Source organism: Chenopodium quinoa, unplaced genomic scaffold (genome assembly GCF_001683475.1).
Source record: "Chenopodium quinoa cultivar QQ74 unplaced genomic scaffold, ASM168347v1, whole genome shotgun sequence".
Classification (NCBI taxonomy): Eukaryota; Viridiplantae; Streptophyta; class Magnoliopsida; order Caryophyllales; family Amaranthaceae; genus Chenopodium; species Chenopodium quinoa.
In genome coordinates, this window is record NW_018745063.1 from 2,689,248 (window position 1) to 2,716,136 (window position 26,889).

Sequence of the window (26,889 nt, forward strand, 5' to 3'; positions counted from 1 at the left end):
GACTTAGTCCAAACTCAGCTGAATCAGTCCGGTAGAATTCAAAACAGAAAGAATATTTTCAGCAACTAAAGTCCGATAATCATGGGCACAAGCCTATCTCCTTGCAACGGCTAGGGTTTAACCTAGCAAACCGTCTATATAAAGGGCAAGAACAACAATGAGCAAAGGACATTCTCATCCAACGATATACATCCTACATCACATCTTGTAAACTGATATTATTATTTTTGCATAGTGAAAGTTTGGTAAATCCTCATTCTACCCGCGGTTTTTACCTTCATTGGGTTTTCCGCGTGACCAATTCCTCGTGTCATCTATTCTCTTTTCTTAGTCTTGTCTTATTTTTGATTTTGCTTAGTTGATCCGTAGCCTATATTTTGATACTCAATCCCACCTAACAAAAATTAGCATAAACAAACATGATATTTAAATTTCAAAAAAATAAATACGGACTATAATAAGGCTTGCTTTACAACTCTTGATGATCATGAACTTGCACATTTAATCTCCGAAGCCAAACTGAATGTAATATCATATGAAAAAAATCATAATGTTGAGGAGGTGAATGCACTTCAAAATGCTTCCTTACTTGAAGCACTCTTCTATACATCTTCATATGTCGCACCCTAGAAATGCTCAATAAAATCGTTTTCAGGTTCGGCATGTCCTTGACTGCGACCTCAACCGAGAAGGCCTTCCAATTCAACACATCACTAAATGGTGGTACGTAGTGGTCGGATATAAGAACCGGCACACACCCAGTGTAGATCGCTTCAACTATCTGATGAGTGACATTTATGTCACTCTTAGGGGTAGTATTTAGGTCTTTTTCCTCTTAATTTTCTTAGGTTTTTCCACCTCATTATCCTCTTATGGCTTCTTTTTGTGTTGATGAAAAGTAATGCTTATTTTGATAATCTTTATGCATTATTTTATCATCCCCATGCTCTCGTGAACTTTGGTATCTTCTGCAGGTTCCGTGACAGTCCTATGCACGGTGGGAGGCCCCTTGGCCAAGCATGGAAGCCATGGACAAAGGAAAGAGGGACAAAAGGGAAGGAGAGGAAGCAAGAAAAGGAAGTGCAAGAGGAGGTGTGGCCGAACCTCTGAAAGGTCCGGTCGAACCTTGGTGTGGTCAAACTTTTCAAAAGTTCGACCGAACCTCCAGGGTGCAGTGAAGGCAGTGTCAAACCTGTTTTCAGCAATTTTGCAGGAGAGGTCGAACCTCAAAAGTTCGACCAAACAAGGATCAGGGAGGTTCGACCGAACCTACACATGGTTCGACCGAACCTACCCTGAGTCCGACCGAACTTACCCATAGTTCGGTCGGACCTTTTCCCGATCTCAGCCGATTTTGTACGGACTATTTAAGGTCCTTTTGAGGTCGTTTAAAAGAAGACGGGAGAAGCAGGACAGTAGCCTAGTTTTCAGAAACCTCCCTTAGTTTGAAACATTCCTTAGGATTAATTTAGCTTAGTTTTCATCAAATCAAATCATTGTATTAGTGAAATTCAAGAATTATTCTCAAAGTTGGGCAATTTGTATTCAATATTTGAAGCTTCAATTAGTAATTTCTCCAACCTTCTTCCTTTTAATTTCAGATTTCATTTGGTATTTGCATGTTATTTAAATCTTCTTAGTTCTTGGTAATTTGTTATTAGATGATAGTTATTTCAATTGTTAACCACTTTTCCCCAATTATTGAAGTATTTAGAACCCTAATTCTTGATTGCATGTTGATAAACATGAGTTGTGAGTAGTTTTCTTGCTAGGGGTTGGGTGAAGCTCGACCTTTTTGGGTTAACTATGCAAATGTGGGAGAAGCATTGATGTTTGTATTGCAATTAAATTGATTATATGAGATTGCTTGTTAGTTCCTCATGATAGGTTTAGCTACCCTTGACTAAGGAGCTTGATAGTATGATATGCCTAATTTGACATGGAAGTGTAAATTGAGTACGTCATTACTTATTGTAATTTGATTATGTATCATCTATTGCTAAACTAATGAGGAATCTAAGTTTAGTAGTGTGAGTTGTTTTCTAATTGCATGAGGTTGATTTTACATATAGTCCTTGCTATATCTTGTCTATTTTACTCCCCGTTTGCCTATTTGCCTTGGTTGAGCGGATCTCATTCCCTAGTATCTTTAATTCATTGATTTAGCACCATAGTTTGTTTGTCTTCTTGACGAACCCCTATTCACCAATTGACTTCGAGCTAGCTTAAGTGTAAAGATCTTTGGCAATCATATCATGTTCCTTGTGGACCGAACTCTTACTTGTCATTATGCTTGGTTTGTAAGGTGTTTGTTAATAAATGTGTTTGATTGAGTGTGGAATGTACGACCGTTCGCACGCCCATCAAAATGGCGCCGTTGCCGGGGAACGGTGTTGTTGATAGCTAATTGATTACTTGAGTCTAGTTCACCATAAAAAAAATTTCAAAAAGATTGTCTCTTTTTGGCTACACTTGTAGCCTTGGACTAATTGCGTTTGTTGAGAGTGTATGCGCAGAACTCATAACAGGATCTTGGTACCTTACGATCCCGAGATTGAGCAAACTTATAGAAGGAGAAAAAGAGCCGGTTCTAGGCCGTTTACTACTCCCCCAGCTAGAGAGACCAATTTCGAGGAGGATCGAGATCAAATGGGTGACGCGGAACCACCACCTCAAAGACCTTTAAAGGAGTTGGGAACTCCGGGAGCTTATAGAGCTTCAAGCGGCATTGCTCCACCCGTTACTCAAGCCAATGACTTCAAGATTCGGCCCGCAATGATTAATTTGATTGAAAGGAGGCAATATAGTGGAGCAAAACATGAGAGCCCTCTTGCACACTTGAACGAGTTCGAAAAATATTGTAACACGATCAAGGTCAATGGGGTAACTCAAGAGTTTGTGAGACTAAAGTTGTTTCCTTTTTCTTTGATAGGAAGAGCTCTGGAATGGCTTGAGAAGGAGGTAAGGCCTAACTCCTTGAGAACTTGGGACGAGGTCACCACGGCTTTCTTAGGAAGATTCTATTCCCAAAAGAAGACGGCCGAGGCAAGAGCTTTGATCCAAGGTTTCCGTCAAAAAGCTAGTGAAACCATTTATGAAGCATGGGAACGATACAAGGAATATCAAAGGGAGTGCCCTCATCATGGCATTCCGTCATACCAAGTGCTTCAAATTTTCTATGGGGGCTTGAGCCCACAAGGAAAGACTAGCTTGGATGCAGGAGCGGGTGGCCCGATTATGAACAAGACGGAGGAGCAAGTCATAGAGATAATTGAGGATGTGGTGAGGCACCACATGGATTGGCAAGAAGGAGAGAGAGATTCTCTAAACAAGGGAGGAAATGCGGTTTACTCCGTTGATCATCTTAATGCCATCAACAATTTGACCTCCCAAATCGCCAACCTTGGAAAGGAGATGACGTCCATTAAGGCAAAACTAGAGACCTCTAGTTCAACACAAGAGCATCCCTCCCAATCTAAGGGGAGAGGTATGAATTCTAACTCTTCTCCCTCTACTTCTAATAACATGCCTCATGGATGTTTGTTTTGTGAAAATTGTGGGTCTTATGACCATGATACCTCTTCTTGTAATTATGATTTCCAACCCCAACCCCAATACGAAGATGGTAATGAAAATGAAAATGAACAAGTCAATGCCTTGTCTTATGATAATAGACATAGGAATGACAATCAAAGATACTTACCACCAAATAGAAGAGAACAAGGGGGGAATTCCTATAACCAAAGAGGAAATGATTACGATTACCATAATCAAAATCAATGGGGAAGTAGGAACCAAAGGGACCAAAATCCCCAAGGTAACTACAACCAACAAGGTGGTTATGGTAACCATAATCATAATAATCAAGGAAACTATGGGAATCAAGGGCAATTTCACCAAGGGGGAAACTCTAATAATCGGAACAATTGGAAAAACAATAATAATAGAGTTTCTTCTAATCAAAATACGTCCAATTCGAATGCTAGAGGTAATAGGGCTTCCCAAGACAACCACTATGCACAAGCACCACATAGTAGGTCTAGCTTGGAGGAAATGATGGAAAATCAAACTAAAATGTTCAATTCTTTCATGGCCTCAAGTGAAAAGAAATTTAGTGAAGTAATGACCCATAACAAAATGCTTGAAACACAAATTTCTCAATTGGCCAATGCTTTAAAAGAGGGAGCTAGCACTTCTAAACTTCCACCCCAAGGACTTGACCCCAAGAAACCGGTGAATTCTATATCAACTAGGAGTGGGAAAGTGTTGGAAGAGAGAGTCCCTAAGGAAAACAATGAGAAAGTGAACATGAGTGAGCCTCCCTTTAAAAGCGATTTTGAACAAGAGAGAGAGCAAAACCATGAGAATGAAAAGGAGAAAGAATGTGAGAAAGAAAAAGAATTTGAGAAAGAGAGAAGAGAAAAAGAGAGTGAAAAAGAAACCAAACAATTGAAAAGACTTCCATATCCCTATAAATTTGTGAGACACAAATTAGATGTGCAATTCGGAAAATTCCTTGAAACACTGAAGCAAATTCACCTTTCAATCCCTTTTACCGATGCTATCAAGCAAATGCCTAACTATGCTAGGTTTTTAAAAGATATTTTGAGTGGAAGGAGAAAGTGTGATGTGGTGGAAACGGTGAATCTCACCGAGAATTGTAGTGCTATTATCATGAATAAGATGCCACCAAAGTTAAAAGATCCCGGTAACTTTTCTATCCCATGTGCAATATACAAGATGCAAATTGATAATGCTTTGTGTGACCTAGGGGCTAGTGTTAGTCTAATGCCATACTCGGTATACCAAAGACTTGGGATAGGGGAACTTCTACCCACCAACATCACCCTTCAATTGGCCGATCGCTCTATTAAATTCCCAAAGGGTAAGGTAGAGGATGTTCCTCTAAGGGTGGGGAAGTTTGTAATCCCGGTGGATTTTGTTGTGTTAGAGATGGATGAAGATGTTAACATTCCAATAATTCTAGGAAGACCTTTTCTTGCTACTTCGGGTGCTTTAATAGATGTTCAAAGTGCTAAAATTTCACTAAAAGTAGGAGATGAGGTGATAGAATTTGATTTGAATGAGAGCATGAAACATCCAAGCTCTAGTCTTGATAATTGCATGATGATTGATACTATTGATTCTATTGTAACTTCTATGCATGAGCACTTGCTCACTACTAACGATGCCCTTGAGAATGTCCTTTTGAACAAGGAAAAGATAGGTGACCAAAGCAAAGAGATGGCATTGTATGAAGAGATGCTTGAAGGAAGTACGGAATCAAGCAATGAGCAAGTGTGCATGGGAATCACAACACATGATGCATTAGAAGTAGCTATCTCAACAGAAGGTAAGGGTGTTCCAATGGTAGAGTTGAAACCTCTACCATCACACCTAAGGTATGAGTTTCTAGGCCCCAATTCAACTTTTCCGGTTATTGTGAATTCTTCTTTGAACGAGTGCCAAACTCAAATGTTATGTGGTGTTTTGAGAGATCACCAAGGTGCTTTAGGCTATACCATAGATAACCTCAAAGGTATTAGCCCCGCTTTATGTATGCACCACATAACACTTGAGGAGGGTGCTAAGCCTTCCATTGAGAGGCAAAGGAAACTCAATCCTCAAATGGGGGAGGTGGTGAAGAAGGAAATCACCAAACTCCTTGATGCCGGCATCATCTTCCCCATTTCGAGTTCTATATGGGTTTCCCCCGTTCATGTGGTCCCTAAAAAGGGAGGAATGACCGTAGTTGAAAATGAGAATGGTAATCTCATTTCAACTAGAACGGTGACTGGTTGGAGGATGTGCATAGACTATAGACGTCTAAATGCATCCACCAACAAGGATCATTTTCCTCTCCCTTTTATCGACCAAATGCTTGAAAGACTAACCAAGCACAAGTATTATTGCTTTCTTGATGGTTATTCGGGTTTCTTTCAAATCCCTATAAACCCGGATGACCAAGAGAAAACAACTTTTACTTGTCCCTATGGAACCTTTGCATACAGGAGGATGCCCTTCGGGCTTTGCAACGCACCGGCAACCTTCCAAAGATGCATGATGAGTATTTTTGGGGACATGCTTGAAGCCGAAATGGAAGTTTTCATGGATGATTTCTCGGTAGGGGGCCTTTCGTTCGAGGATTGTTTGTCCAACTTGGGCAGGTGCTTGACAAGATGTGAGAAGGTCAATTTGGTTTTGAATTGGGAGAAATGCCACTTTATGGTGGAAGAGGGAATTGTCCTTGGTCACAAGATTTCAAACAAAGGGATTGAGGTTGACAAGGCCAAAGTTGAAGTGATAGAAAAGCTTCCCCCACCAATCAATGTGAGAGGAGTAAGGTCATTTTTGGGGCATGCCGGGTTCTATAGGAGATTCATCAAGGATTTCTCACAAATTGCTAGACCCCTAAATGCTCTTCTTCAAAAAGACGCCATCTTTATTTTTGATGAAGAGTGTCTCCAAGCTTTCAACAAATTAAAGGAGGCTTTAATCTCAACTCCAATTGTACAAGGGCCAAGATGGGATTTGCCATTTGAGCTTATGTGCGATGCAAGTGATGTTGCGATTGGAGGTGTATTGGGGCAAAGGGTAGAGAAGAGGCTTCACGTGATTTACTACATGTCTAAGACCTTGAATGAAGCTCAACGGAACTACACCACAACAGAGAAAGAATTTCTTGCCGTGGTTCATGCTTTTTGAGAAGTTTTGGAACTACCTCATTGGTTCCAAAACTATTGTCTACACTGATCATGCGGCTATTAGGTACCTTGTGGCAAAGAAAGAGTCCAAGCCTCGTCTTCTTCGTTGGGTGCTATCACTTCAACAATTCGATGTAGAGATTCGGGACAAAAAGGGGGCCGAAAATGTGGTTGCGGATCATCTATCCCGGTTAGAGAACGTGCAAGATAATGACGATGGGGTCCCAATTTGTGATGAGTTAAAAGATGATGTGCTTTACTTGTTGGCCGAGAAAGATCTTCCTTGGTTTGCGGATTTGGTGAACTATTTGGCTTGTGGGGAGTTTCCCCCAAATGCTTCAAGGAACCAGAAGAAGAAGTTGAAAAGGGAAGCAAGGCATTACATATGGGATGATCCGATCCTTTTCAAAAGAGGAGTAGATGGTTTACTCCGTAGATGTGTGCCAAATGATGAAGTGAAGAGCGTTTTGAAGATGTGCCACTCCGATCCTTGTGGAGGGCACATGGGTGCCAACAAAACAGCCTTCAAAGTATTACAAAGCGGGTTATGGTGGCCTCAAATCTTCAAAGATTCATGGGGATTTGTGAAAACATGTGACTCTTGCCAAAGAACCGGTAATGTTTCGAAGAGAAATGAAATGCCTCAACAACCGATTCTTGAACTTGAGGTGTTTGATTTGTGGGGCATTGATTTCATGGGACCTTTTCCCTCATCTAATGGAAATCAATACATCCTTGTGGCGGTTGATTATGTTTCTAAATGGGTTGAAGCCATTGCCTCCCCAACTAATGACCACAAGGTAGTGATGAAGATGTTCAAAAAGATGATATTTCCAAGATTTGGGATCCCTAGAGCAGTGGTTAGCGATAATGGTTCTCATTTTATTCATAATGTGTTTCAAAAGATGCTGAGAAAGAATGGGGTCCATCAACGCTTTGGCACGACTTATCACCCACAAACAAGTGGGCAAGCGGAGGTTTCCAATCGCCAAATCAAGGTAATTCTTGAGAAAACAGTGGCTAGGAATAGGAAAGATTGGTCGGACAAGCTAGATGATGCCCTTTGGGCCTATAGAACCGCTTTCGAAACCCCCATCGGCACTACCCCCTACCGGCTTGTATATGGTAAGTCTTGTCACCTTCCGGTTGAACTTGAACACCGTGCTCAATGGGCTATCAAAAAGATCAACTTTGATTTGGCGAGTGCGGGTGAACAAAGGTGGCTAGACTTGCATGAGTTAGAGGAACTACGGATGGATGCTTATGATTGTGCAAGCTTGTACAAAACCCGGTCAAAGGAGTGGCACGACCGGCAAATTGAAAAGAAGACCTTCAATGTTGGAGATAAGGTGTTGCTTTACAATTCAAGGATGAAACTGTTTCCCGGAAATCTCATGTCAAGGTGGAGTGGTCCATTCACCGTTAAGGAGGTGTTCCCCCATGGAGTAGTTGAGCTAAATGATTTGGATGGATCGAGGTCGTTCAAGGTCAATGGGCATCGCCTCAAGCTTTATTATGAGGATGCTCATGTTGGTTTGATTGAGTCAATGCAATGCAGTCTCATCTCTTGAATGTGTGAAGTACATCAAGCTAGTGACGTTAAAGAAGCGCTTCCGGGAGGCAACCCGAGTTTCTAACCCTCCTCTATTCTATTTTCTTGATGTTTTCTTTTCTTCTTTCACAACTTTGGATTGATGGTTTTGCGTGTATTTGGTTTGTGTTGGTATTCTTGTTTGTCTTGCCTTAAAAAGGAATGCATTTTCCATATACCTTAGGCATGATTGTGTTGTATTTTAGTGTGTCTTGAGGGGAAGTTTTGTGCAAATTTTCAGATAGAGGGATTTAGGGGTGTTCGACCAAACTACAGCAAGGTTCGGCCGAACTTTGCAAAAGTTTGACCGAACCACCCAAGAGTTCGGCCGCTCCTCCCCTAGAACTCAAAATGGGCTAAAAATTGTCGAATTCTGGAAAATCAAAGAGTTCGACCGAACTTTTCATAAGTTTGGTCGAACCTATGCTGGTCCGACCGAACCTTCAGAAAGTTCGGCCGCTCCTGTTCTGGAAATCAAATTAGGCTGAATTCTGGCAGTTTCTGGAAAATCCAAAAGTTCGGTCGAACTTTTAAAAAGTTTGGTCGAACTTATTATGGTCCGACCGAACCTCATAAGGTCCGACCGAACCTTTTTGGATCTTGCCCAGATTTAATAGACTTGAGCCGCTGCTTTCTCACTCTTACTTCTTACATTCGGCTCTCCCTCTCCCTTTTCTTCTACTTCTCACCCTAATACTCCATAGTCACCCCTCCTTCAACCTCAAATCTCCATAAAAATCACTCCTATCTTTTTCCCTCCTCACTTCATTTACATCCACTACTCAATTCCTAAAATCTCCCATAAAAATCACTCCTTAAATTTTCCCCAATTTCTAGGGTTTGAGTGACTTGAAACTTCTTGATTTCTACTTACTTCCAATCAATTGTGGTATGGTTATTCTAACTTTTGCAAGCTCATTTCTTCAATTTCTCTTTGTTTTACCATGTTTTACATGTTCAAGTATGATATGTGGTACAATTGATATTGTTAGTCATGGCTTGTTTGATTTAAATGGTTATTGGGATTTCCTTGTTGTAATTGGTTGGTTGTTGTTAGTAGAACTTGTTTCATGATGAATATGCATGTATGACTTGGGTTTTCATGATTTCAATTTGTTTTCTTGAATGTGTTAATCTTTCACTAGGTTGTTCATGCTACATTTTGATTGAGAAATTCTTGAGTTGGATGGAATTTTGTGACTATTACTCATTGTTCTCGGTTTGATTTCGATGAGTTTTGAGTGGATTTCATGAATTTTAGGGGACGTCATGCCCATTTTCGCCTAGGTTTTCTTAGGATTTGCATTCGATTGCCATAGGATTTTTAGCTCATGCCTTGGTTTATAAGTGTCCATTAATGCCTTGAATTGTATTGTTGCTACCGTCTACATCTATTTCACAACTCATGGCTTTTACTCTCATTGCACACACTTTTAATCTCGACGAGCTTCTTGTGCCCCCTTTTGGCTTGAATCTTCCTAATGTTAATTCTTGGCGATTTTTGTAGATTCACAATGCATCTTTTTGGCAAAAGCAAGTCCAAGAGGAAGAGGACGGGTGAATCTTCATCGTCAAATTTTCCTCCTCCTCCCGGCATCTATGATCATGGCATCATCGCTCCAAACAAACACTTTTGGGATGTCTATAAAACCCTCATAGACCGTCCCATTCGTTCTACAAGGTTCTTCTGCGGGAACACCTTAAGAAAGCTTGGCATCATGGATGAAGTAGTCCGGCTCGCACAAAACTTTGGTTGGGGCGAGTTCATTGACCTCCACGCTCACACCTATGAGCGCGTCACATTGGAGTTCCTTGCTTCCCTCCGCAAGGAAGTCATTGAAGAAGATGATGAAGGGAATGAATCTCAAATTATTCTTCACTTTCGTATGTTCAACGAAGACCATTCCCTATCCGAGAGTGAGCTCAATGAGATCTTCCATTGGCAAGCAACCGGGATGCATCGGCCTTCCGATATGACCTCAATGTGTCGCATTCCCTATAATGAACAAGAATGGTGGCAGAGCATCTCCACCAAGCCCATCTTTCGCACTAACACCGCAAAGGTCAACAACATCATCCATATTGCTTTGAGATACTTTGCCCGGCTCCTTCAGTATGCCGTATTCTTCAAGGCAAACCTCGACTCTATGGTGAAAGATGAGGTAGCTTGCCTTTTCTTGGCCGACAATCCTCAGCGTTTAAAGTTCAAATGCTCCACCACTTTTATCTCGAGATTGTTGGACACTCGAGATGGGCGGCTTGGTGATGAGATACACATGGGGGGCATGATCACCCTCATTGCCCTTTCTTTGAATGGTGGAGCTTACAAGGACCAAATTGATTTGCTCCCCCATGTGCTCCAAAACAAAGAAGAAGAGGTCGTCGGCTACCCTCCTTATGCTCTTTCTATTGTTGCTCTCCGCAACCAACGCTTCATCAACTACTTCACCCAGAATCGCAAATTTATCCTCTTGGTAGATAATGGAGAAGAATGGTGTGTCCTCCCGGATCCTCCTCACACTTCGGTAGACCCTTCCAACCCGCTAAGGTGGAAGATTGCGCGAAAATTCATCCCCGATGAATTAAGGAAAAAACAAGCCCACGGTGCAATCCCTCACCCTCAACCGGTCTACCAAGTGGAGCATAATTTCCCCCCCCCCTAGTGGGGGAGGTGAGACATCTTCTTCTTCTTCCTCTTCTCCTTTTGATATGAGTGCCCTGCGTAGTACCCTCGATGGTATTCGTTTTGATAATCAGGCTTCTATTGAACAATGGGGGTACTACGCAAGGATGAACTATGATAGTCTTGTGCAAGCGGGCGTTCAAACGCCCTATGTTAACTATCCCTACCACCCGCCTCAAGAGGGCCCAGTTCCACATTGGGACACCTATGACCCTAACAACCCCTCCCCCAACACCTATGCTTATTGGGAAGGTCCTATCGACCCATCCCAACGTGTTGGTACCCCACCATACAACCCTTATCGGCCGGGTGGGTGCGACTACGCCTATGATCCGGCAAGTCCATCAACCCCGAATCCTTTTGATGGTGGTTGGGGTACCCAAGGGTGGCCCTACGAGACGTGCAAAAGACTAGCGTGGGGGAAGATGTTCCTTTTGGTTGAAGTGTACATAGGAGGGTAGTGTGGTAGGATGGTAGCTTGTGCATATGGAGAACCATCACGGATAATGAATTTATTGTAGTTAGAGATGATTTTTGGTTGGTAATATTCTTATGATGATGATGTTAAAAAAAAAAAAAAAAAAAAAAAAAAAAAAAATTTGAAGTTGTTTTTCCCTCTTCTCTCTTGATCCCAAAATCCAAATCCCAAAATCCAAATTTTGTAGATAGCTTTTTGTCAATCTTTTTCTTTTGTTTATAATTCTAGTCTTTTCCTTTTGTTCACTAACTTTTCTTTGTATAGTTGTAGTGTTTCTTTTCTTTTGGCTCACTTTCCTTGTAGCTTGAAAACGGAAGCACAAAATGATGGGATAAGGAGCAACTCAAGCTCCGGAAACCTTGGTGAGATCGCAATTTTGCCTTGTGTTCTATTTCAAGCAGCATTTGGTGAGATCTTTCCCTATTTTCCTTTATTTTTTTTCCTTGTGTGCATAGTTAGCTTAGACTAGAATGGAGTTGATTGTTCGAGGTTGTTTGCATTTGATTCCTCGGAATCTGGTGATCGTTGGTATTGATGCCGAACGATCTTTGTTTGTCGATTGAGAATTATATGTTTACTAGCCTCTTATCTCTCTTGTACTCCTTGCATCAAAAAAAAAAAAAAAAAAAAGAGAAAAAAAGGGGGTGAAAAAGATTTTCCTTTTTATTCATGACAAACCACGAAAAGCTTAGTTGTTTCATTTTCATTTCGAGCATAATAATGTTGACTCGTGTGTTTGAATGCTTTGCTTCTTGAGTGTTATAAGTTTGCATGCTTCGGGATTGCCATTGGTTGACTCTGGGACATGTTCATGCTAAGGTAGTTGTTCTAGAACTCGTTAGGCCCATCGAACCCAAATTCACTTGTTTGTGGTAAGAAGGTGTTGCTCTCATTAAGGGATTTGAAGCCCTAGAGATGGTTTTTGTAACCCGATGTGAGCTTTATTGTTCAAGCCTCCAACATTACTTGTATGAGCGGCGTAGGATCCTCACCAAGGCATGCTTAGATCTAGAACTTGGCGTCTGGCTCCCGAGATCGAGACCGAACTAACCTACGAATGACAAAGGCATTCTTCATTCGGTGACTATTTTTGTTTTCTAGTATTAGTTTTTTTTTTCCTTTGTATTTTTGGGTTGCATTTGCCCTTACCATGTTGAATCTTCCCCTCCTTGATTATAGCACATTGCAAGACCATGGCCCTTTTGTTTTACTTTCACCCTTAGAATCGTGAAGCTCAAGCCATGAGTGTTTATTGTAGTTTTGATTTGAAATTTGGAAGGGAATGGTTCTACTTGGAAAGTGAAGCAGTGTTTTTGTGAATATATGTTCAAGAAAAGCAAATGTAAATCCTAGAAAAAGCCTTTGAAGCTAAAAAAAAAAAAAAAAAAAAAAAAAAGAAGAGAGAATGTGACAAACGAAGGGTTGATGAATGAAGATGTAAGAGGAAAGCGAAAGCTCAAAAGTGTTTGGCATTATAGTTCAATATTGTGGCAACGTAGTTTGAAAATTTGTTGATGATTGATTTTGAAAAAGAGGCTTGATCACCCTTTGCTTCACGGTTAGGCTAAGCACCAATTTCCAAATTCCTCCACACCCTTACCCCCCTAGCCATCGTTATAACCCTTTCAATGCCCTGTTGACCTAGGTTGGTTGAGTCACTTATCGGTGGAGGGAGCTGGAACTCAAGCATATGGAGAAGGCATGACTTGGTGAGATGTCGGGTTCCCCTATTTTGCAGTGTTTTATCTTTGTTCCGGCTCCTTCGAGGAGTCACTTGATGCTATCTCCAAGGGCGGATTTGAATCTAGATGAGGGAACGCGGTAAGATTGTATAAAATGCGGGGGGAGTGGTGCATGTTTGAGTTCTCTATGCTTAGCATAGCTTATCCTTCAATCAACTTTCGGCATCCCCTTGCATGCTCACTTCTACTACTCAGAAAGTTTGACACTCATTCATGTTTGTTATCTCCAAAAGCTCGATTTGGCTATGATTTGTGTTGGATTTGTTGTTTCTTTTTCCCTTGTTTTTGGTTTGTCTTGAACGCTATTTTGTAAGAGTTGTGGGGTATGCTCTCTGGAAACCCTCATGAGATCACAACTCGTCCTCATCGGCGACCTAGGGGTTTAAATGGCTTGTTGCTTTTGCTAAAAGCAATTTCGGTTTTTCTTTTGTTCCTTGCATGTTTGAATAACTAATTCTTTCTCCCTTGTTCTTTTTCCTTTGCTTTGCTCGAGGGCGAGCAAAGGCTTAGCGTGGGGGAGTTTGATGAGTGACATTTATGTCACTCTTAGGGGTAGTATTTAGGTCTTTTTCCTCTTATTTTTCTTAGGTTTTTCCACCTCATTATCCTCTTATGGCTTCTTTTTGTGTTGATGAAAAGTAATGCTTATTTTGATAATCTTTATGCATTATTTTATCATCCCCATGCTCTCGTGAACTTTGGTATCTTCTGCAGGTTCCGTGACAGTCCTATGCACGGTGGGAGGCCCCTTGGCCAAGCATGGAAGCCATGGACAAAGGAAAGAGGGGCAAAAGGGAAGGAGAGGAAGCAAGAAAAGGAAGTGCAAGAGGAGGTGTGGCCGAACCTCTGAAAGGTCCGGTCGAACCTTGGTGTGGTCAAACTTTTCAAAAGTTCGACCGAACCTCCAGGGTGCAGTGAAGGCAGTGTCAAACCTGTTTTCAGCAATTTTGCAGGAGAGGTCGAACCTCAAAAGTTCGACCAAACAAGGATCAGGGAGGTTCGACCGAACCTACACATGGTTCGACCGAACCTACCCTGAGTCCGACCGAACTTACCCATAGTTCGGTCGGACCTTTTCCCGATCTCAGCCGATTTTGTACGGACTATTTAAGGTCCTTTTGAGGTCGTTTAAAAGAAGACGGGAGAAGCAGGACAGTAGCCTAGTTTTCAGAAACCTCCCTTAGTTTGAAACATTCCTTAGGATTAATTTAGCTTAGTTTTCATCAAATCAAATCATTTTATTAGTGAAATTCAAGAATTATTCTCAAAGTTGGGCAATTTGTATTCAATATTTGAAGCTTCAATTAGTAATTTCTCCAACCTTCTTCCTTTTAATTTCAGATTTCATTTGGTATTTGCATGTTATTTAAATCTTCTTAGTTCTTGGTAATTTGTTATTGGATGATAGTTATTTCAATTGTTAACCACTTTTCCCCAATTATTGAAGTATTTAGAACCCTAATTCTTGATTGCATGTTGATAAACATGAGTTGTGAGTATTTTTCTTGCTAGGGGTTGGGTGAAGCTCGACCTTTTTGGGTTAACTATGCAAATGTGGGAGAAGCATTGATGTTTGTATTGCAATTAAATTGATTATATGAGATTGCTTGTTAGTTCCTCATGATAGGTTTAACTACCCTTGACTAAGGAGCTTGATAGTATGATATGCCTAATTTGACATGGAAGTGTAAATTGAGTACGTCATTACTTATTGTAATTTGATTATGTATCATCTATTGCTAAACTAATGAGGAATCTAAGTTTAGTAGTGTGAGTTGTTTTCTAATTGCATGAGGTTGATTTTACATATAGTCCTTGCTATATCTTGTCTATTTTACTCCCCGTTTGCCTATTTGCCTTGGTTGAGCGGATCTCATTCCCTAGTATCTTTAATTCATTGATTTAGCACCATAGTTTGTTTGTCTTCTTGACGAACCCCTATTCACCAATTGACTTCGAGCTAGCTTAAGTGTAAAGATCTTTGGCAATCATATCCTGTTCCTTGTGGACCGAACTCTTACTTGTCATTATGCTTGGTTTGTAAGGTGTTTGTTAATAAATGTGTTTGATTGAGTGTGGAATGTACGACCGTTCGCACGCCCATCACTATCCTAGGGCTCGCCACCTCATAACCACTAGGGCAAAGGCAATATTTACTATTTTTAAGAAGATCATAATAGGAGACATTTTGTGGGAGGTATGTGTGGATTCTCATATCTTCATCACTTTTGTTCCCCCAATGCTCTAGGAGGGAGGGCCTAATGGGCCCGTGATTCCCACCCGCGAAGAAGGCCAAGATGGAGCGATTTGAAGGGGATGAGCCTCCAATGAACGTGCTCGTTGGCCCCGGTTGGAGGTTGATCTCGGGTAGGGAAACATCTTTCCGAGGTTGAAACTCTTCGGAGGTATTAGCATTGCATAGGACCCTAATTGAGTTCTCCTTTAGGTAAGGGACCGAAAATGATGCTATTGGACCCTACAAGAACAAATTAAAGTGGCAATTTAGCTACCTTCACAAAAAATGATGATAATACTCAAACCCTTAAACAAAAAGTTAATATGTACACGTGTATAGAATGCAATAAAACAAAGGTCAAATAGTACAGAAATAAATCAATTTTGTACGTACCCAATCATGACAAGAGAGCATAAAGTGATCAGCTGCAAGACTTCGATTCCAAAAAGGATATTTGCTAGAAATAACGTCAATATAGTCTATAACAGTATGTTTTATGAAATCAAAACTTCGCAACTCCGGTTGATAAAGATAGTGAACCATCATAGTGACACTAAATGGGAGAAAGAAAACATGAGCCTTATTAGGGTTCTTGGTTCGAAATTGATCATTAACTTCCATTTGGTGTATGAAGTTCCCTTCAGTTGAATATATACTTTTACAAGGACCATTGTGGAACAATGGGGATTCCCCTTCCTCATAAACAAACACCTTAAACCGTTTCTCCATTTCTATGTAGCTCCTATGCAATGAAATGCAATGCATCAATTAAACTAAACATACTCCGTAAAAAGTATATGATATTGTGATATCATTACTACTTAAATAGTTGGATATATTTTGAAATCAATTGGTATTTGATATATTGTGACTATCCTAGGCCTTGCCACCTCAAACTTGACCATTGAAATTAGATTTTGAATGAATCATTTCACATTATCCAATACACATGCATGCATGAGTAAATGAACGAACTTTCGACGTGCATTTTACACTACTTATTGCATGGTTTGTTTAGGTCAAGTCGTATTTTTTTATTACATTTACAATAAAATATGTTATTTGGGCTTTTCATTTGACAAAAATAAGTAAATAAAAGAAATTTCAAATGTTATTTCACTATAATACAGTTTAATAGTGTACATTATGACTTGTGTATCCATGCTTTACATCTCAATATACAAGGAAACATTATCCTTGATTAATTGACCGTATTTTTATTTGATGTTACATGGAGTAATTTGTTTTAGGAGAAATATAATAATTAACCAGCTTCTTACAAAAATTAATAAAATAAAAATGTTCCAATTTAAAGTATTATAATTATAATAAAATAAACCACCACAATAAATGTTTTCTTTCTTACTTAGGGGTCTCAAAATATGTTCCGGTTTAAAATCTTTTCTTTTTAAGCATGACTTTTTATCCCAAAATATCCTTATTACACTACTTTAATTCCAGAATTGGCAAGAAAAACAACACCAAAATAGTCAAGAGTTAAGCATTAATGACGTACGGCTTATATCAGTTATATGTACGTACCTTAACTTAACATGAAATTACACAAATCTTGACAAAAAAATTGATAATGTGTAGCAACTAGTAGAGTTGTCAGTTTCTGACCCGAACCGTTAAACCCAACTGTTTCGAACCGATCCGAAAAGGAACTGAACTGTTTAAAACCCGTTTTTTGGAAACCGAAAACTGACCCGACATAATTTTTTCCAACCTGAAACTGAACTGAACCGAATTTGTGCGAACCGTTACTAACCCGACCCGTTATCAAGCCAAACCGTTATAACCCGAAACTGAAAGCAACCCAAACCGATTACGTTCAAACCCGATAGTAACCCGGCCCGTTTTAAACCGAAAACCGTTAAAACCCGATAAAAATCCGATAAACCTAAATCGTTCCAACCCGTAACCCGTTGTGACCGAACCAGTTATAATCCGTAACCCGTTGTGACCGAACCGTTTACGACCCGTAACTCGTTGTGATCAAACCGTTTAAAACCCGTAACCCGTTATGGCTGAGTCATTTACACCCTGTTACCCAATATGTTTATGATCTAATCTGTTTCAACCCACTACTCAATAAACCCAACTTATTTATGACTTGACTTGATTATAACATGACTCGTTCCTACCCGTTATCTTATTAACTCGACTCGATAATCATCCGACTCAATTTTAACCCGATATGGTTTGATTAGAAACCCGCTTCAAATTGGGTAAACTCGTTTTCAAACCAACCAAGCTCAATCTAAATCGATTATAACCTGAAACGATAATGATTGGACCCGATTTCACTCTATCTGTTTTGAACCGAAACCCATTTTCTAACCGACCCTGTTAAACCCAAACTGATTATGACCCGAATTAATTACGACCTGTTTTGATTAAGACCCGAACTGTTTTTAACCGAAACCCACATTAAATGGGCTCAGCCTGTTTTCAAACCGACCCGGTTCAACCCAAATTGATTATGACCCGAACCGACTACAACCCGACCCGATAAGGACCCGATCCGAATAGAAACTGCAATTAAAAAAACTAAACCGAACTGATCGGATAATTTTCAAAACCGACCCAAACCGACCCGCTTATTATTTCAACCCGTTATAAACCGATCCGTTATAACCCGAAACTGATAAATCCAACCCAAACCCGAACTGTTTAACCGAATTGACACCCCTAAGTATACTAGATGTTACATTGTCGCAGATCCTTGTAAGTTAGGATATGAGTGACTACAACTGTGTCGTTTTTTGGAGTCCTTTTCAAATGTGGTAATCATTGGAGATTTTAATCAGGTGGAATATACCTCGGACAAATTAGGAGGAAATTTCTCTATTCCAGGACAATCGGACTTTATAAATTGGCGGATAGGTCTGGATTTAATAGATGTTCCTTTTTCTGGTCCTCGATATACCTGGACGAATAATAGATTGGATTCTGATCCTATTTTTGAGCGTTTAGATCGAGCCTATGGCTCTTCCACTTGGTTTGCTAATTACCCGGATACCAAGCTTTTACATCAACCCATTTTATTTTCAGATCATGCTCCTATTATTCTATTGGATACAGCTGATTCAGATCTTAGAAAGCGTCCCTACAGGGTTGAAATCTGGTGTTTGTCAGCTTCGGCTGTACACAATATTATCGCTTCTATTTTCTCCTTGTTTTTTCCTGGTTCTCCCATGTTTGTCCTATCTCGTAAACTTTCCATCTCTCAGGATCGTCTCCTGTCATGGTGTATTTCCCACAAGAAAGCCTGGGGAATTAATTGGAAACAGCTAGTCTTTGATATTCAACAAGCCTCTCAATCCCTTTGCACTCGGGCGGATCGGTGTCTTTTCCTCTCTACCAAGAATGAGAAAGTGGAAGAGGCACAGGCGACTTACATTTTTTGGCAGCAAAGGGCTAAAACTAAGTGGGATGCTTTAGGGGAATCTCATTCTCGTCTTTTGTTTTCTTCGGTTCAATCTCGTAAACGACAGAATAAGATTTTAGGCCTTCGAGATTCATCTGGTTGTTGGCACCAAGATCCTGAGCAAATTGTTTCTATTACTCTGGACTTTTATAAGGATTTGCATTCAGCTTCGACGGATGTCTCCACATTTGATTCTGAATGGTGGGATAGTCTACGCCTTCCGTCTCTTTCTTTGGCTCAGATCTTATGGCACCTTTTACCTCAGACGAAATTCGGATTGCTATTTTCAGTATAGCCGATGATAAATCCCCAGGTCCAGATGGTTTTCCATCAGCCTTCTTCAAATCCTTATGGGATTCGGTTGGTCATTCTGTGATTACTGCGGTTCAACATTTTTTTTTTCCATGGATATATGTTGAAAGATTGGAATCGCACCTTTTTGGCTTTACTTCCGAAAATGGATAACCCAGAACTTATTTCTCAATTTCGTCCCATTGGCCTCTGTAATGTGATTTATAAATGTGTGGCGAAATGTATTACTCTTCGTCTTCGTCAGGTGTTGCCTAGTCTGGTTGCAGATTATCAGAATGCTTTCGTTCCAGGGCGTCTTCTTTCAGATAATGCCTTGATTGCTCACAAAGTCCTCTCTTTCATGAATAAGTCAAAGGCTAAAAAGAGGTTTTTTGCTGCTATCAAGTTGGATATGAATAAGGCCTATGATAGGGTAAATTGGGATTTTCTGTTTCGTCTGCTTCAGGCTTTTGGTTTCCCTCCTTACTGGATCCACATTATTCGTCAATGTGTTTCAACGGTGTCTTACCAAGTGCTGGTAAATGGTAATCCCGTTCCGGCTTTTCGTCCTAAATGTGGTCTTCGTCAAGGAGACCCCCTGTCTTCCTATTTATTTGTCCTCTGTATGGAAGTCCTATCTGCTATGATTAGGAAAGCTAAAAGAGCATCTCTTCTTAAAGGCATTTGCATCTCTCGGGGTGCTCCGGCGATTTCTCACCTGTTCTTCGCTGATGATTCTCTATTTTTTTTTGCAAGTTACTCCTGATGCTTGTGATAATCTTACAGCCCTTTTATCAGAATTTTGTTCATTGTCAGGACAAGTGATTAATCTTCAGAAATCGTTTGTGAAATTTAGTCCTAACACTCCTGCGGACTATCGCGATTTCCTCGCTGGATGCTTGAAACTTCGGTGTAAGCCTACTCTAGGCTCATTTTGGGATTACCAGTGGAGTTGGGTCGTAGTAAGGTAGCGGATTTTAGTTTCCTTGTTGATAAGGTGGTTCAGCGTTTGTCCGCTTTTGCCTCCTTGGGTCTTTCCTCTGCAGCAAAATTAGTTATCATTAATTCTGTTTTGGTTGCTTCTTTCAATCATATTCTCTCTGTTTATAAAGTGCCCTCTTCAATTTGCTCCAAGGTTGATAATCTTTTGGCTCGCTTATGGTGGAAGTCAGAACCCCGTTCTCGGGGATTAGTTTTAAGATCAAATGCCCTTCTACATCTACCAAAGGGTTTGGGAAGTCTAGGAATACGTCAACTTCATTCGTTCAACTCGGTTTTGTTGGCCCGTCAGTGTTGGCGCATCCATCATCACCCTCAGCTTCTTGTCTCCAGGATTTTTTCAGCTCGGTATCCTTCTCTCCGTCTCTTACAGACTAGGAGGATTTCGGGTTCATCTTGGGGGTGTCAAGGCCTGTTACAGGGTTTGTCGGTTTTGGCTAAAGGTGCATCTTGGAAGGTAGGCTCAGGTTCTCGGGTTCGCATTCTTTAGGACTCTTGGGTCCCTGGGGATTCAATTTCGTTTCGAGATACTAGTGAAAAGTCTATCCCGTCTCATGTTTCCTCTATTATTAATCCGCGTTCTTACGCGTGGGATACTTCTCGGGTTTATCAGTTGTTTGACTCTTCAACAGCTAGCCGTATTTTGGCTCTAGAACGCCCGAGTAGACCAATGGATGATTTCGTTTACTGGAAATATTCAAAGGATGGGGAATTTTCTACAAAATCGGCCTACGCCATGTCATTAAGAAGTATTGACTACTTTTCTGGGGTTTCTTCGTTTCCTTCTTCATGGTGGAAGGTTTTCTGGGGTCTGCCGCTTTTACCAAAACTACAGCTATTTTGTTGGAAGCTTATTAATAATGTGTTGCCTCTTATAGCTATTTTGCAACAACGTGGGATTCCAGTGGATACTACTTGTGCTCTCTGCTATGGAAATCCTGAGTTGTTGAACATCTCTTTCGAGATTGTCCTTTGGTTTCGAATGTCTGGATGATTGCTCCTCTTATTTCGTCTCTTGTCGTTCGTCGTGACATTCATTTTTCTGTTTGGTTTGTGGAGTTGGTTTTGGAATTACGACGAACTAAGTCTTGGGAAACTTGATCAACTTAGTTTCTTTTTTTTGGGCCATTTGGATTGCTCGAAATCACAAGGTTTTTCGCCAAGCTGTTGTTTCTCCTAGTTTTGTTCGTCATATAATGTAGGATTGGGTCTCTCGCAGTGTTGCGGCTGAGGAGTTTAAGATTGTTGTTCGTCCTTCCAGGATTGCCTATTATGCTATTCGACAACCTGCTTTTTCGTCATGTCTTCTTCGAGGCTCTTCGGATTCCCTTGCTGATATCTTCCTTGTGTTTGATGGTGCTTATAGTTTTCAGGATCATGCTGCAGGAGCAGGTTGGTTTTTTAGACATCCACATTTGGACACGGTGCTTGGTGGTAGCTGTAGAGCCTTCATCTCTTCCTCGGCATTTAGGTCAGAGTTGCAAGCCTGTTTGTGGGCTCTCAAGGCTGCTGATCATAGAGGGTTTAGGCGTCTTCTGATCTACACGGATTGTTCATCATTGCTATCTTTCCTTACTAGCAAGGAGTGTAAGGATATTTCATGTTTATGGCTGTTTCAGGACATCAAGGTCATCATTGCTCGGTTTTCATTATGTGAAGTCCAGAAGGTTCCTCGTCAGTGGGTGGCTCCGGCTCATTGGTTGGCAACTACAGCTCGTCAGCGTCGTGTGTTGTTGTGGTCCTTCTATTTTTTTCTGCTTTTGTTTTTTTCCTTTCTTTCTTAGCTCATCTTGTTAAAAAAAAAAAAAAAAAATATTGTGTCGTTTTTATCAATGCTAAATCTTTTACCAATATTCTATTAAGAAAAGAACATACCATTAGATCTTTTGACTATCATAAAGTAATTTTTTTTTTTCGAATAGCACATCATAAAGTAAATAAGTGGACTTATATATCAAAATAAAGATTTTTTGACAATTACCATCTACAATTGTTACAGTTTTAACAATTACTACCTATATTATTTTTATTTTAAAAAAAGAAAATTTACCTTCTACGGAGTACTACTTTTTAAAAAATTAAAATTCTTCACCTACTTGGCTCTGAATTGAAGTGTGATGTCATGTGGGGTCCACCAACTACCTTCTCACCCTATTTCCCTCCTTTTCTTCCTTTCTCAATTTCTCATTTTGTAAATTCTTTCACAAATTGAAGTTTTTTCCCAATTTTGAGATGAATACAATACAGGCGAATGAGAAATTGAATGAGAAAAAAAGGAAGGGAGAGAGAAAGGGTGGGAAGGTAGTTAATAGGCCCCACATGACGTCACGTTTGAGTTGAAAGCCAAGTATGTGGGAAGTTTTCATGTTTTAAAAAATAACAGGTGATAAAATTCAAAAAAAAAAAAAAAAATTATAGGTAATAATTTTTTTTTGACACAAAAACTATAGGTAATAATTGCTAAAATAGCAAACACTTATAGATGATAATTGTCAAATTTTCTTCAAAAAAATGCAAAAATTGCACACTCTACTATACATAATACTTCATTTATACTTGGCATTATATTACTTAATAATTAGAGAATAAAATTAAAAAAATTTAGTGGAGTATACCATAACATTACGTATAGCATAAAGTACCTGTGAAAAGCATTGGCATTCCAATAAATCGGACCGACGGGCTGAAAGTCGGGATCTTGATACGTACGATTTGTTGTATACTTAGCTTCCTTGATTGCTGCTCGAACCTTTTGTAGTCCTATTTCAAGCTTATCTATATCACTAGCAACCTTCTCTTCTATCATTGTGGGAGAAGGAGAAGCATTTGCATGTGTTTCATCAAAGATATCATTGGAATTTGGGCTCATCTCCTCCTTCACTATTACTGAAGTCTCGTTTCCATCCTGTTCACGAAACCTACTTAGTCTTTATGTGCGAAAGCACGGAAAATTCACTTCACTAAATTATACGCTTTAAAATTGGTTGTCATGTTGATATATGTGATTTGAACTATTAACTATGAATACTTACTCTCTGAAGTAAGAGTTATGACGTATGTTGTCATATTAATGTATGGTACTAAAAATGGACAATTAGCCTTGAATTGAACCGACACACAATCTAATTAGGCACGACACGAAATTAGTTTGACTCGATAAGAGCCTGTCACAAGTCCAAAATAATAGTTTTTCTTGGCCACGCTAGACGTATCGTGCGTGATGAGCATGAGGCATGCTGGCAATAAATGGCACGGGCGCACGACCGCCTTGCCCACCTTTATATGAGAAATTGTTATATAATCTCGGGTGCAAGGTGCATTCAAGGGTATTTATTTGCTCATTTTTATGATTATTGTTTGGATGCACCGTGTAACCGGGTGTATATAACAATTTCTACCTTTATATGGTACAATTTGTAACAAATCCAATTTTAAGTATGTTATTTATGATATGTTTCGTATGTTAAGTGAATACTCAATTCTATAAGTGGATTAGCGGAAAACAATTTTTGCCTTACATCATTCTACTACAAATCTAAAAAGTCAAGTCATTCATTCTATAATTTGAGTGATGATATTCTTTTACTTTTATTATTCAATAATTACTCCTAATAAACATGGAAAAATGTGAATGTTTGTACTTTACATATATTTTCTTTTTTGAGGGAATTGTGTACCCATGCAATTTTCTTTTCTTACAAGTTACAACTTTGGGATCCATGCTATTGCTCACACCCTCATCAACACTTTTCCTTTTTATTGGAAAACGGTGATTAGCTAATTAATTCATTAATTATGCACCTTGCTCCCCAGTGCCCTTTAATTACTTGCACCATATTTAATTGTTAAGCGTTTACTTACCAACACTAACTGTAAAATTAAGGCATTTAATTAATTAATTACTACTGCAATTTGTTACTCTACTCAATTTTTATATGCTCTTTTTTGTTTGAATAAAATTCTTTTCAAAGTGCATTTCTTCAATGCCATTTAATTACTTGAATTGCATCATACTCCGTATTTAATTGTTAAGCGTTTACTAATTTACTTATTGGCACTATTATTAAATTAAGGCATTTACTATTGCAATTTTGCTGAATTTTTATATGCACTTTTATTAAAAACAATACTCCGTAACATATTTTATGTTTAATTTTTTTTTTATTAAATGTTACGGAGTAAAAAAATTTCTAATATAGGTACCCGGTAATAACAATACTAATAATCAATCAATAACCACGGCTACACGGTGTCGTCAGTTCGTAACTAACACATAAAACTTTGTGAAATTAAATTATAAATAAAATTTTTATTATTATTTAATTTTAATAATACTGGAGTAAGTTATAGTAGAATAATTATAATTTAGTAGAATAATTATAATTTTCTGATTAAATAAAAAAAATGGTTTGCTAGTGCTACATTAGTGTGCTACCAACAGTTCCAAACTCTCTACAGAAGGTAAGAATATTCACAACAACCCAGCACATCACAACCTCATACTTACCATTTTTGAACATGTAATTATCAATAAACGTTATGAATAAAACACCAAAAGAATTAATTAGCATGTAATTTAATGCAAGCAACGTAACAACCTTGAATAAATAATAATTAAGAAAGAGCGAAAAATAATAATCTTACTGGTGCAAAAACAGGAGAGTTAGCAGCAGCCTGAATTACAAGATTATGAGGTGTAGATAGAAATAGTCCTCTGCTACAACATTAGCTTCCTTTGTTATTCCTCCTATTTCGCCATCGATCCTTAACCTCAAATCTTTGGTAGAAACTCTAATTGATGAAGTTTTCGACGACAACAATGAAAATGAAAGATTGGGAGTTATTCCTTTGTTGAATGAAATAAAAACAGTAAGCAAAATCAATGGAATAGTGAAACAAAGTAATAGTTTCACTAATGGTGAAAAATACAAATAACCCATTTTTGTATTTTTATTTTGATTTTGGAATGAGTTAGTTTTCTTGAGGACAAGAGTGGATGTTACATGCTTAGTTAAAGTTAGCTTAGTGTTTGGTTGAAGGAGAATAAGAAGATGGAAGAGAAAGTTTTGAGGGTACGTTTTTAATTGAATTACAAGTCTTATTAACATAGTTATATAAAGAACTAAATATATAAAGTGGGTCCAAAATAGAGGGAAAATAAACGAGCTTGCCCAAGTTACTCATCATGAGTAACATCAAATGCAACTCAAATGGCATTAAGCGTAAATAAGTGCATTACTTTGCAATTTAATATTATTTTTAAATTTGGGTAGGTGAGTTGGCAAATGGGAATAATGCACACTACATTTGTTAACGTCGTTATGTTGAAGGTTTGAAGGGTAAGAAGTTTAAGTGTAAAAAATTAGAGTAGGTCCTGAATTGGAGAGACTCATAGGTCGACGACCGACAACGGTAGTTATGGTGTTTGAATTAGCTTTGCTTAGCTAGTGATAGGTGAATCTACTTTGGTCGTCGGCTATTAACGGCTTAGTTTAAGGTGCGTAATTGCCAGTCTCTTGTACCCTGAAAAATTTAACTATTTTTATTTCTAAATTTTTCGGACATATTTGGTTGTAATTGTTTGATTGAAGTTTAAAATTGCTGATTTTGGGGTTCTTTGGTGAATTAATCGCTGAATTGATGGTGATTTTGGTTGGAGTTTGGTTTCGGTTACTTTTGGTTAGAGTTTACTATAGTTAGCTGAATTGGTTTCGTTTGTTTTGGTTGAGGTTTTTTCTGTGATTTAATGAGCTTAGCTTGCATTCAATTTTAGTTTTATCAAGCACTCCATTGCAATTGCATAATGATTTGGTGTTTCAATTACTTGAGTTTGCATTGTATTTTCTTTTGGTTTGATTTTGTACTCCATTTTAGTGTGCTTGAGTTTAAGCACTTGAAGAATGTTTGATTGTGCACTTATTACCTCAATTTTGTTTAGATGTTGTAGCTGAATTTTATGTTGTTTTATTTTTGGTCTGCAATTGCAGTGTGGATTTGATGTTGTTTCTTAGTTATGGTTTATTTGTGAATGTAGGATAAAAAATGGATGCAATTGATGGTGATTTGAGTGATTCTATGGCATTTATGAAAAATGACTCTTGTAGCAGTCCTATTACATCCCCATTGGTTCCGAATCTTGAAAATAAATGCATTACTCCCCAGAGTGGAACTTCACTGGTTCCAGATTCTGTAGAAACTTGCACTGCTGTTATGTCACCACCCATTGGTACTGTTCAAACAGTTGACACCATACATTCTAGTAATAGGGGTGTCCTTGTGTTAAAGCCTCCGAAGTAAGGTATGATTTTCAAAAGCTGGGAAGATGTTTAAAGGTATTATAAAGAGTATGCTGAACAAGTTGGTTTTGGGGTGACTAGGTGTCAGTGGTCTTCGTCTAAGAAAGACAAGAATGTAAAGCTTTGTTGTACTGGAGGTGTGAGTGTTGGGGTGCACCCAACCTCAGGGTCAGAAGGGAAGTAAAAAAACGGGCAAAGGCCATGGGTGAGGGTGATACTGGAGGTGTTGTGAATGGTGTAATTGGTGAGGATGAGCTTGTTAGTGGGAAAAGGAAGTCCAAAAAATGCTTTTGCCTTGCAATGTTATATGCTGGTGTTACTGCAGAAGGTTCTTGGGAGGTTCGAAAGGTTGAGTTGAATCATGTGCATGAGGTGAACCCTGATTTGTCTAAATTAGTCAAAGAATACCGTATGAAGAATTACACCGCTACATTGA

General features: G+C 39.1%; 1 protein-coding gene across 1 annotated transcript; it reads right to left on the reverse strand.

The window, feature by feature from the left end:
* Positions 1–469: 469 nt before the first annotated feature.
* On the reverse strand, positions 470–25,097 carry LOC110709318 (probable glycosyltransferase At5g03795). The gene is made up of 5 exons (XM_021887530.1): positions 24,841–25,097; positions 22,800–23,084; positions 15,828–16,176; positions 15,306–15,674; positions 470–781 (listed from the first exon to the last, which is right to left on the reverse strand). The coding sequence occupies exons 1-5, from the start codon at positions 25,095–25,097 to the stop codon at positions 470–472; spliced, it is 1,572 nt and encodes a 523-aa protein (XP_021743222.1).
* Between the last annotated feature and the right edge of the window lie 1,792 nt (positions 25,098–26,889).